Here is a 13,453-nt window from a genome sequence, read left to right as displayed (position 1 = left end):
CAGATTTGCCACCAATGCTCCTTATAGGACACATCACTGCACTCTATAATCCTCTGTAAAGTGGTCTTCTCTGTATATACGTCACAAGACCCACTGGTTGATGCTTATTCATAAAACCCTCTTAGGCCTCACTCTCCCCTTCTTGAGATACCTACTGCAACCCTCATCCTCCACCCTTTCTGCCAGTCACATTCTGGTCCCCAAAGCACACATACCTGGGTCGCTCCTCTTTTCAGTTTGCTGCAGCTAGCGACTGGAACGAGCTGCAAAAAAACCCCAATCAAACTGGAGTTTTATCTCCATCTCTTCATTCAGACTCAATCATTGACACTCTTACTGACAGTTGTGGCTGCTTCACGTGATGTATTGTCTCTACCTTCTTGCCCTTTGTGCTGTTGTCTTTGCCCAATAATGTTTGTACCATGTTTTGTGCTGCCACGCTATGTTACGTCTCTTTTTTATGTAGTGTTTTGTCCTATATTTTTATTTAATACCCCGTCCCCACAGGAAGCCTTTTGCTAGGCCGTCATTGTAAATAAGAATTGGTTCTTAACTGACTTGCCTGGTTAAATAAAATAGACTGATACGTTTTCATTTTCTTCGGAGTGACTGACAGTTCGTTGCGAAAAGACCATTAGACCCAATGACGTGTTTCTGCGCATGTGCTTAGCCAGCCAACGTCACCATGACATCGTCTGCAAGCGTGATCAGCGATTTCTTTTGGAGAAAGAAACTGAGTTTTTGGAGTTTCTACATAACTTCATTTAAACTGTCTTTGCCCATACACTATCGATGGACCACATAAATTGAAGGAAGCGTCATTCTTAGAGTCCGCCATTTATCTAAAAGCAGATTCAAGAAGTAATTTCAGCCAACACACTATTTGAAGCATTAATTGATAAATGGAATCATTATTATTATTTGTATGTACAAACTTATCACACAACTAAATCTGAATGCAATCAACTGTCAGTTTCAAGGTTGAGTGGTCAAAGTAGAAAGCCCTTGGTAACAAATACATTTTCATTGCTTGCAATATTTCCCCAGACAACTCATGTAAGCACAGAGCACAAATATCTTTGCGTTATAAAGAATATGGGTTTTCAAGTCTAACCAGCTCATTGCAAGAGTAGGTACACTTTTTTTCAAACATGCAGGTTTAGTCTCAAATCAGCAAATAAAACCATGTGAGAAGCTTTCGTTCTTTTGAAATTTTATTGACAAAAGACAGTGGCATGGATTTAATCTTCATCCTCCTCCTCCTCCTCGTCCTGGTTGATCTGGAAGTAGCGCAGTTCGTAACTCTCCTTGGTGTTGGCCACCACACGCAGCCAGTCCCTCAGGTTGTTCTTCTTCAGGTACTTCTTGGTCAGATATTTCAAATACCTGTCAGAAAGGAAAGACCAGCAGTGTCAGCAATGTAAATCCCATTGAAAATTACATTGTGACAAAGGTGTACTGTAAATTTGTTAGATTTATATTTTGAGAACATATCAGGCAAGGCCTGGGGTTTATTCAGGAGGGTGCAACATTACAGAAAGTTCCATTAGAACAGACAAAATGACATGCAGAACATTGAATCAACTCCATGTTTAACCTTTCTAACTGCAATTTTCTAAACAATTTGCACCCCCATAACAAATCAGGGCTACCTCGTCACAATTGAAACATCAACGTGAGACCCCCCCCCCCCCCCAATAATTATCAAAGATGGACGTCGGGCACCCCCAGAACACGTCGGTGCTAGCCAATATTCTATGTACACTGCTCAAAAAAATAAAGGGAACACTTAAACAGCACAATGTAACTCCAAGTCAATCACACTTCTGTGAAATCAAACTGTCCACTTAGGAAGCAACACTGATTGACAATAAATTTCACATGCTGTTGTGCAAATGGAATAGACAAAAGGTGGAAATTATAGGCAATTAGCAAGACACCCCCAAAAAAGGAGTGATTCTGCAGATGGTGACCACAGACCACTTCTCAGTTCCTATGCTTCCTGGCTGATGTTTTGGTCACTTTTGAATGCTGGCGGTGCTCTCACTCTAGTGGTAGCATGAGACGGAGTCTACAACCCGCACAAGTGGCTCAGGTAGTGCAGTTCATCCAGGATGGCACATCAATGCGAGCTGTGGCAAAAAGGTTTGCTGTGTCTGTCAGCGTAGTGTCCAGAGCATGGCGGCGCTACCAGGAGACAGGCCAGTACATCAGGAGACGTGGAGGAGGCCGTAGGAGGGCAACAACCCAGCAGCAGGACCGCTACCTCCGCCTTTGTGCCAGGAGGTGCACTGCCAGAGCCCTGCAAAATGACCTCCAACAGGCCACAAATGTGCATGTGTCTGCTCAAACGGTCAGAAACAGACTCCATGAGGGTGGTATGAGGGCCCGACGTCCACAGGTGGGGGTTGTGCTTACAGCCCAACACCGTGCAGGACGTTTGGCATTTGCCAGAGAACACCAAGATTGGCAAATTTGCCACTGGCGCCCTGTGCTCTTCACAGATGAAAGCAGGTTCACAATGAGCACATGTGACAGACGTGACAGAGTCTGGAGACGCCGTGGAGAACGTTCTGCTGCCTGCAACATCCTCCAGCATGACCGGTTTGGCGATGGGTCAGTCATGGTGTGGGGTGGCATTTCTTTGTGGGGCCGCACAGCCCTCCATGTGCTCGCCAGAGGTAGCCTGACTGCCATTAGGTACCGAGATGAGATCCTCAGGCCCCTTGTGAGACCATATGCTGACACATGCACATTTGTGGCCTGCTGGAGGTCATTTTGCAGGGCTCTGGCAGTGCACCTCCTTGCACAAAGGTGGAGGTAGCGGTCCTGCTGCTGGGTTGTTGCCCTCCTACGGCCTCCTCCACGTCTCCTGATGTACTGGCCTGTCTCCTGGTAGCGCCTCCATGCTCTGGACACTACGCTGACAGACACAGCAAACCTTTTTGCCACAGCTCGCATTGATGTGCCATCCTGGATGAACTGCACTACCTGAGCCACTTGTGTGGGTTGTAGACTCCGTCTCATGCTACCACTAGAGTGAGAGCACCGCCAGCATTCAAAAGTGACCAAAACATCAGCCAGGAAGCATAGGAACTGAGAAGTGGTCTGTGGTCACCACCTGCAGAATCACTCCTTTTTTGGGGGTGTCTTGCTAATTGCCTATAATTTCCACCTTTTGTCTATTCCATTTGCACAACAGCATGTGAAATGTATTGTCAATCAGTGTTGCTTCCTAAGTGGACAGTTTGATTTCACAGAAGTGTGATTGACTTGGAGTTACATTGTGTTGTTTAAGTGTTCCCTTTATTTTTTTGAGCAGTGTATAATTTGAACCCTGACCCCCATTAAATTAGGCCCATATGTACCGAGTCACCTTGCATTAATGCTAGCCACAAATGGCATTCACGTCTCACAACTGTAGAAAACCTGGGCCCGAGCTGACAAACAATCTGTTAGTCAAAAGTACTGACCCTATCCATATCAGAGACTGTACAAACACATATCTATATAGAGCAGGGATGGGCCCATGGATCAATTTCCAAAAACAAAAAAATAAATATGTACACACAAAATCTCAATATTTAATTTCCAAAAGCAAGTGCCATGATCCCACAGAGAATATGGGAATTCTTTGGGGTTTTTTATGCTCCGGAGTTGAGAATATTAGTAGCATATTCAAAGACCAAAAGCACTTGGGAAGTGGACTGCGGTGAGAGCATGCAGAGGCTTGCCTCGTATGGGATCTGTATCAGATTATTACCGAGGTGTGGTGGTCTTATTGGCGCTTTTAGAGTTGCCGATGCATCACCTAGGTGGGTGCCTCACTTCAGTAGTGGACGATTGACCCTACCAAAGGAGGAGGAGCTGTGAACGTCGGCGACAACCAGGTCCCCACGCTCAGGATACAGTTGAAGTGGGAAGTTTACATACACCTTAACCAAATACATTTAAACTCATCACAATTCCTGACATTTAATCCTTGTAAAAAATCCCTGTCTCATGTCAGTTAGGATCACCACTTTGTTTTAAGAATGTTTAATGTCTGAATAATAGTAGAGAGAATGATTTATTTCAGCTTGTATTTAGTTCATCACATTCCCAGTGGGTCATTAGTTTACATACACTCAATTAGTATTTGGTAGCATTGTCTTTAAATTGTTTAACTTGGGTCAAACGTTTTAGGTTGCCTTCCACAAGCTTCTCACAATAAGTTGGGTGAATTTTGGCCCATTCCTCCTGACAGAGCTGGTGTAACTGAGTCAGGTTTGCAGGCCTCCTTGCTCACACAAGCTTCTTTCAGTTCTGCCCACAAATGTTCTATAGGATTGAGGTCAGGGCCTCGTGATAGCCACTCCAATACCTTGACTTTGTTGTCCTTAAGCCATTATGCCACAACTTTGGAATTATGCTTGGGGTCATTGTCCATTTGGAAGACCCATTTGCAACCAAGCTTTAACTTCCTAACTAATGTCTTGAGATGTTGCTTCAATATATCAACAATTTTCCTACCTCATGATGCCATCTATTTTGGGAAGTGCACCAGTCCCTCCTACAGCAAAGGACCCGCACAACATGCTGCTGCCACCCCCGTTCTTCACGGTTGGGAAGGTGATCTTCGGCTTGCAAGCCTCCCCCTTTTTCCTCCGAACATAACAATGGTCATTATGGTCAAACAGTTCTATTTTAGTTTCATCAGTCCAGAGGACATTTCTCCAAAAAGTATAATCTTTGTCCCCATGTGTAGTTGCAAACCGTAGTCTGGCTTTTTTATGGCAGTTTTGGAGCAGTGGCTTCTTCCTTGCTGAGCGGCCTTTCAGGTTATGTGGATATAGAACTCGTTTTACTGTGGATATAGATACCTTTGTACTAGAGGTCGACCGATTAATCGGAATGGCCGATTAAATCGGGGCCGATTTCAAGTTTTCATAACAAATCGGAAATCGGTATTTTTGGGAGCTTTTTTTTTTTTACACCTTTATTTAATCTTTATTTAACTAGGCAAGTCAGTTAAGAACACATTCTTGTTTTCAATGACGGCCTAGGAACAGATTTTTAACCTTGTCAGCTCGGGGGATCCAATCTTGCAACCTTACAGTTAACTAGTCCAATGCTCTAACACCTGATTACATTGCACTCCTCGAGGAGCCTGCCTGTTAGCGAATGCAGTAAGCTAAGGTAAGTTGCTAGCTAGCATTAAACTTATCTTATAAAAAACAATCAATCAATGACTGTCATTGCTCCAATGTGTACTTAACCATAAACATCAATGCCTTTCTTAAAATCAATACACAAGTATATATTTTTAAACCTGCATATTTAGCTAAAAGAAATCCAGGTTAGTAGGCAATATTAACCAGGTGAAAATGTGTCATTTCTCTTGCGTTCATTGCACGCAGAGTCAGGGTATATGCAACAGTTTGGGCCGCCTGGCTCTTTGCGAACTAATTTGCCAGAATTTGACGTAATTATGACAACATTGAAGGTTGTGCAATGTAACAGGAATATTTAGACTCATGGATGCCGCCCGTTAGATAAAATACGGAACGGAATAAACGTTTTGTTTTCGAGGTGATAGTTTCCGGATTAGTCAAAGGTATATGGTTTAGAGAAAGTCGACGCGTTATAATTCCTGTAATAACTTGCGGCTGAATTTGAAAGGGGTTCCTTCGTTATTTTACCGTTCATGTCTTCCATAGAGAATGTCTTGATCTACTTCAAATAAGGTCTGTGTTTCGTGCAGGCTTAAACCGCCTCAACGTTTTGATACTCGTGTAAATCTCACTAGGATAAGGTAACGTTTGTCAACATATTTTCATAAATCCACTATACAAAAAAATGTATCTTCGCTTATATTTAGCCAATATTGATCAGAGTTACCTTGTCCTATGGATATCTACATAGTTATAAATTTGGCATGGTGATGTAAGCCTACACGAAACACAGACCTTATTTTAAGTTAATCTAAAAATATCCTATGGAATAAATGAAGGAATCGCTTTTCAGATTTTGCTAAAAGGTGTCATGGGAATTATGACTCGCACTTTGGTTGTCAATTCTTAACATGCCCATTATTAAAATAGGATTTCCTGCATATAGAAATTAAAGTTTTTGTTTTCAACAGTCATCACAGGTAACTTAACTCTATTTTTATTCAAACAGTTGAGACTATTTGTCTCCTAAGCAGACTTCAGTATCATTGTCACTTCAGATCTGTGTGCGTGTGTGTGTATCTATGTATTATATTAAGTTAAAATAAAAGTGTTCATTGTTCATTCAGTATTGTCGCAATTGTCATTATTACAAAAATGTGTGTGTGTGTGTGTGTGTGTATGATATATATATATCTATTTAAAAATGTATTTATTTTTAAATAAATCGGCATCGGCTTTTTTTGTCCTCCAATAATCGGTATCGGTATTGAAAATTCATAAATCGGTCGACCTCTACTTTGTACCCGTTTCCTCCAAGGTCCTTTGCTGTTGTTCTGGGATTTATTTGCACTTTTCGCACCAAAGCACATTCATCTCTAGGAGACAGAAGGTGTCTCCTTCCTGAGCGGTATGACGGCTGCGTGGTCCCATGGTGTTTGTACTTGCATACTATAGTTTGTACCGATGAACGTGGTACCTTCAGGCGTTTGGAAATTGCTCCCAAGGATGAACCAGACTTGTGGAGGTCTACAATTTTTTTTCTGAGGTCTTGGCTGATTTCTTTTGATTTTCCCATGATATCAAGCAAAGAGGCAGTGAGTTTGAAGGTAGGCCTTGAAATACATGCAAAGGTACACCTATTGACTCAAATAATGTCAATTGGCTTTAGAAGCTTCTGATAGGCTATGTCATAATTTTCTGGAATTTTCCAAGCTGTTTAAAGGCACAGTCAACTTAGTGTATGTAAACTTCTGACATACTGGAATTGTGATACAGTGAATTATAAGTGAAATAATCTGTCTGTAAACAATTGTTGGAAAATTGCTTGTGTCATGCACAAAGTAGATGTCCTCACCGACTTACAAAAACTATAGTTTGTTAACAAGACATTTATGGAGTGGTTGAAAAACAAGTTAATGACTCCAACCTAAGTGTATGTAAACTTCTGACTTCAACTGTACCTTTCTGAACTGTCGTTGGAGGATGTGGAAGACAATCACCCAAGAACTACCAGATTCCCAATTTTGTTTTTAAAGCAACTGAGATTGCTTTTCATAACAAGAACACAATATAAAATAAATCCATTATTATAAATGATACATTTCCAATTATTTACCAGGTGGGGGGTGTTGCTAGTGTTCTATAATTTCATGCCATATAGGGCTAAATATAGCTTCAGAAGGAGCTTAAGAATCAAGGAATGTCTGAGGATACATGGTGGCATGGAAACATTTTTTATTATAGAACTGAAAAAAAATCATGTTCACTGCTGGAGTCATTGATCAGATCACAGCATCTCCAATTGTGGAAATAAAACTGACTGAAGTCCAAAAATAACATGCGTTCTATCCATGTCTCTTAATGTTTTCTATTCATGTACATCTCAATCCGCCTAATGATAGTATTTTATGATCCTCAGACCTTATTTCAAACGCTAATCACTTTAAGAGCACTTCAAATAATGAATTATACATGCATTTGCTCCAGACTGTCCATCAGGCAAAACAATAAAACCAATAAAGGCCTAACATCGATTACAAAACAGTGCCATGACCCCATAACAGAAAGCAACATGGAAAACATCACATATAGCAAAAGACAGCTCCAACTTCCTAATTGAAAAGGTGAAAATGCAATAACCCTTACATGCATAACTGTGGAGACAAACCAAGTCCCTCCATCAGACAACACAACATAAAATGGCAAGTGATGTTGCTCGGCACATCACATTGCAAGCAGGGCAATTCAAAAGATAAATCAAGATTTGATTCAAACATACCTTTTGGAGAAGGGCACTTCAGAATTCACAGCGATTTTGCTCTTGCTCCTCTCAATGGACACCACACCACCACCCAGGTTCCCAGCTTTACCGTTGACCTTGATGCGCTCCTGCAGGAATTGCTCCTAACCAACAAGACCAAAGGTGTATTTTAGGACAATCTTTCTCCCAAATATGGATACTAGCTGTAATGACTGCTACATACTGCTGCAAATATTCTGTCAATATAATTTACATGTTAAACATTTAGTAGACGCTCTAATTCAGAGGAATTTACAGTTAACGCATTTAACTTTAGTTAGGTACGACAACCACGTATCACAGTCATACGAACTGAAAGTTCCTCAAAGCAGCTAACAGCAAAATTAGTGCTAGTAAGAGAAGACAAGTACAAGTGTCATTGCAACTATCAGGACACGTCGGGCACCTCCAGAACACTTCGGGGGCTAGCCAAGAGTCAATGTATAATTTGAACACTACCCCCCATTAAATAAAGCCCAGATGTAGAAACCTAAAAACGCGATTATTTGTTTATAATCCAGCCGAAACCAACCTCAAAAACCCCTAATCGCTCCGCACTAATCTGAATCCTAAATGTCTGCGGTGTAACACACCAACTGCAAAATATCATACCCCACTACCCATTACAGTTGTAGCGTTACTACTTTGAAGAGAGGCCAGTATCAGCATAACATGGATAAACCAGGAGTATCTGGATTATGAATAATTTGTGCCATGCAATGTGTACATTGAAATAAGTAATAGGGCTCTTCTCTAGTAACAAAGACATACTTAATAGGATATTGCAGTGCTAAAAAAAAATTAAGAAATACAATCGATAGTTACATTTCGCCGATATTATTCTGGCGTTAGGTTAACGCAACAATGGATTCTACCCCCCAAAATATATTTTTCCCGCCACTAAATGTCAATAATATGGTCGTCAAAATACATAAATAATTTGAAAACATTGTGGCAGTTGTTATCCATGTCTAACAATCCCAATACTGTGCTTTATGATATTGACACGATATGAGCCCAAATGTAAAGCGGGTGCCGTGCTAAGAACATTCAGATCTGTGGGACTGCCCTTTTTGTGAAACTTGCCAAATCTGTTTTCATATTTGCTCTTTGCGATGAGTATTCCTAAACATATCACAGTAAGACCGATGCAACATAGTATTTCCAAGTGTGGGAAAGTCCTGAGGGTGTTTCAGTCATCGGACATCTTTTGACAGAAATATAAAGTAATAAGGTTTTCATCACTACTGTCATTCAAATGTTATCAGAGACAAAACAAACAGAAAGTTACAAAGTAGAGCTTAGTAACTAAGTTTTGATATATGGGTTGTCGGGGATTGGTCCAAATTCATGTTTCACAACCCCCACATCCACGACGAATGCTAGTGCCCCACGCCGTTCGCTGAGGCTACAAGCCGCGTGAGATGCAGTGCTGTGCGGAATTAGCTGTATTGTGCAAGTGGCACATTTTGTGATTAATGTTTTATTCTTTCAAGTAAAAACTACTAGAATTCAGTGGCTAAAGCACTACAAAACGATAAAAACATAGCTAAATACCAGTGAATTGCAAATGTGTCCCATCCATCTTTCTGTGCAGCTGGCTAGCAGGCCTCTGTGCCTAGGCTAATTACTTAATGCAGTTTATCCTCCCATCACCAGAGTAACTCATCAACAACAAAAATAACATTACAATTAGGGCTGTGCCAGTCTTGGAATTTGAGGTCACAGTAATTGGCCAGACCAATGAACACTATCATGACATAACCATTCGGGGGTGTTTCTTCAAAGCGAAGACACCGTAATGAGAGAAATTATGTAGTCTAAGCTACTGAAAATAGGCCTTTCACAAGATTACATCATGACAGGAGTGTTTGATTCTTATTAAAGAGATGGAGTTCAGACAGGCTACTTTAGGAAACTTTCTGAATGGACATATACTCCAATAGAGAGCATCAGCGAACGCACATCCCTTTACAATCACTGTTGATTAGTCTATAAATTAAAAAACATTCCGTATTGTCCACTTAACAATACATTAGCGCATTATAGGCCTCAGAGCCAGAACAACCTTGACTGCTGTTGAATAATTAATGCTTATGAAACATGGGACCAACACATGGGTAGGTAGCATTAGCTAGTGCTAGTCGGCTGTGCCAAAACACTGGTATTTTTCATCTCAAGGCTTGTTCTTCATCCTTTTAAAATAGGGAGCCAACATGTTTACAGAACTTATTTCCATGACTGATCAAAACTAATTTTCTCTCATCTCTTTGCAACAGATATATAGTGAGCAATATGTTTGGAACGTCACTCGCAATAATAGTATCGAATCGCAAGACATAGAATAGTGAGAAACGCAATAATATCATATTGTGAACTTCATGGCAATTCCCAGCCCTAGGATATCGCATGTTATTTTCTCTAACATTGGCTACTTACAAAGTTGGCAGCATCCATGATGCCATCCTCCACTGGGTGAGTGCAGTCCAGGGTGAACTTCAGGACCTGCTTCTTCTTCTTGCCACCTGTTTTGGTCTTTTTGATGACCTGCTTCTTCTGTCAAGACATTGCAGAGGGGCTAACATTATTCCAAATGACTTGATAAAACAGATTACACCAGAGGTGTATTCATTTCGTCATGCAAAGGAAATCGATTACCATTTAAGAACCAAACGGAACCAGAATTTGTCCAATAGAAACTTGTTTTTGTTGCAAAACATTTTGTAACAGAGTTGGTATTATGAATACACCACTGATGGTTTCGTTTAAGTATCTAACGTGATAGCACAGTGTTTTTTTAACATTTATTTTATCTTTATTTAACTAGGCAAATCAGTTAAGAACAAATTCTTATTTACAGAAGCAATTTCTGCCAATCTGCATACTGTACCTGTCTTTGGTTCTTTTTTAAAAACAGTAAAAACGTTTTTTAAAAACAAGAAGAGGCGAAGCGAGAGGGATAACTGGGCTCAAAAACATTCTCCAGCAGGTGTCGGTTTTTTCCCACTCACCAAGCTAGGAGTTTTTGTATGGAAGTCAATGAGACTGTGTTGAATTTGGTCAACTATTTTTAAAAAAATCGTACATTTTGTCATTTATCAGACGTTCTTATCCAGAGCGACTTAACAGTAGTGAGCGGATAATCCTTTTTGTGCTGGTGCCCTGTGCAAATCAAAACCACCCCCTGGTGTTGCAAGCGCCATGCTCTCACAACTGAGCCACATGGGTCTTATTTGATCTAATAGAAGTTTCGTAATGCATAGATTGTTATGAGTGTACTGATATAATTAGGCCAGGTGACATTCTGGAAACTCATAGGGAAAAAACACTTTACATGCCCGTTGAACACATCTACCTGCCCTCTCATGGGCTAGAATGGTCCCACCTGATCTTGCCTCCTAACTGCTTTCTATTTTTGAAAACATTTATTTCCATTGTTATATCAGCCATTTGACTATGATATAATGGATAATCTGTTTTTAAAACTAGCTAACTTGATTGGTGTGTGTTATCAATCTGGCCAGGGACTGGTTTCCAAAATGCTTAAGTATATCGTTAGAACAGTTAAGCTCAATGGTTCTAGTGATGTACTTAAAAGGCGTCCACGCATTATTCCCATCAGTTTGTGCATATATTATGATATTTTGTAAGGTGTCTGTTCACTTTGGTTTTCCCGCAAGTTCTACTCAAGTGGTGCAGCGGTCTAAGGCACTGCATCTCAGTGCTAGAGGTGTCATTACAGACCCTGGTTCGATCCCGGGCTGCATCACAAAAAGACATAAGGAGTCCCATAGAGCGGCGCACAATTGTCTCAGCATTGTCTGGTTTGGCCGCCATTGTAAATAAGAACTCGTTCTTAACTGACTTGCCTAGTTAAATAAAACGTTTTTTCATGTGGTCATGCACAGCCAAAATTTGGCCAGTCAAGTACCCAAGCTAGCTGGATAAAGTTGGCTAGTTACTTCCAGTCACAAATGAGAGAACACCTCACTGACCATTTTACCAGCCCTAGCAGAGCTGGTTTGGCTGTATGTTATCTACAGCTTTGGTGACCAACTGTACTGCTGGCAACAATTTAATCACGTTTTAATTCTACATTTACTGACACCGGTCATATTCAACGGGTGTTGCACGTTCGTAAATTAATCAGTTATTTTGCGCTCTGGCACTCAAACGAGTGCTCTCTGAAATCGGAGTCGATCGCCAGAGTGACTATACGAACGCACCCTTAGATTCATTCATACTATTTTGAGGACGTGTATTACTGACTACGGCGCCCAATATGGACATGGTACGATTGCCGGTTCCTTCTCGTTTTTCAAGCGAAGGTCTTAGATCTTAAACTAAGTATGCGAGCACACACGTCTGGTTCGCCTAACCAAATTCGAACCGACACATGCTGACTGACGCTTTTGGGAAACCGGGCCCAATGTTATTTGTATTCATTTTAAAAGTGCCATTAATCGGATTTAATTTATCACGACAACTTCTATCTGGTGCATTGCCAGCTGGTGTGCTGATGGTTCACGTTTAAGTTACAGTTGCTGACTAGCTAGGTAACGCATGAACTAAATTGCTACAACGTGGTTCATTGGGTGCAGGCCCAACTGGTAAACAAAGCCATTTATTGGTACTCCTTTACTTATTTGGCCTCACGGAAACACAGTTCAATATGGATTTATTACGTGCACATCAAATACAATAAACGACAGACAATAAAAACGTCTTATAGGTAGCTATACAACATATTTCACCGTGAGTACTCACAATCGGAGCCATGTTGGCCAACGATTCTTGTCCAGAAAGGAAGAGGCGGGGTTTATTACAACCCTATATCCGGTCTAGATAAATAGAATAAATCCATGAATCGGGGATAGATTCAGCCAGGAGATATTCTTTGCCCCAGTTTGAGTGAGATGTTTCTGACTTAGTTTTCTTATCATTTTATTTATTTTTACTTATTTTTCTGCTGAAAGTATTATTTGGGCCAAATGGATCAGCTGAAATCATCTAGGAACCCACTTTTGAGAGTAGGAATACTCCACAATTATTAGAGTCAACAGGCATATGTGGGCTACAGCAGAGCCATATGCTTAGAGAGTTCTAAATACATGGTTCCGGGCTACAGGTATTCACTAAATTGTTTTGATTTAGGGTACTCAAAAGGTTCTACAGCTGCACCATCAAGAGCATCCTGATTGGTTGCATCACTGCCTGGTATGGCAACTGCTCTGACTCAGAGGGTAGTGCGTACGGCCCATTATATCACTGGGGCCAAGCTTCCTGCCATCCAGGACCTTTATACCAGGTGTTGTCTCAAAGGAAGGCCCAAAAAATTGTCAAAGACTCCAGCCACCCTAGTCATACTGTTCTCTCTGCTACCGCATGAAAAGCGGTACCGGAGCACCAAGTCTAGGCCAAGAGGCTTCTAAACAGCTTCTACCCCCAAGCCATAGGACTGCTGAACATCTAATCAAATGTCTACCCAGACTACATGCAT

At 41.0% G+C, this 13,453-nt stretch overlaps 2 protein-coding genes across 2 annotated transcripts in view; both read right to left on the bottom strand.

Moving 5' to 3' along the window:
• The window catches only part of LOC129849912 (chromodomain-helicase-DNA-binding protein 5-like), a 196,710-nt gene extending 196,292 nt beyond the window's left edge, over window positions 1–418 (bottom strand). The window contains exon 1 of the mRNA XM_055916640.1: window positions 216–418. The gene's annotated coding sequence lies outside the window, so the exon portion shown is untranslated. The remainder of the gene's footprint in view (window positions 1–215) is intronic.
• Window positions 419–1,196: 778 nt separating this feature from the next.
• Window positions 1,197–12,794, bottom strand: LOC129849895 (60S ribosomal protein L22). Its single transcript, XM_055916599.1, has 4 exons — window positions 12,721–12,794; window positions 10,393–10,509; window positions 7,933–8,057; window positions 1,197–1,386 (listed from the first exon to the last, which is right to left on the bottom strand). Exons 1-4 carry the CDS (start codon window positions 12,730–12,732, stop codon window positions 1,242–1,244), a joined length of 399 nt encoding a protein of 132 aa, XP_055772574.1. The 5' UTR covers window positions 12,733–12,794; the 3' UTR covers window positions 1,197–1,241.
• Between the last annotated feature and the right edge of the window lie 659 nt (window positions 12,795–13,453).

Source organism: Salvelinus fontinalis, chromosome 3 (assembly GCF_029448725.1).
Source record: "Salvelinus fontinalis isolate EN_2023a chromosome 3, ASM2944872v1, whole genome shotgun sequence".
In the NCBI taxonomy this organism is placed as follows: Eukaryota; Metazoa; Chordata; class Actinopteri; order Salmoniformes; family Salmonidae; genus Salvelinus; species Salvelinus fontinalis.
This window is presented reverse-complemented; position numbering and strand designations above follow the sequence as displayed.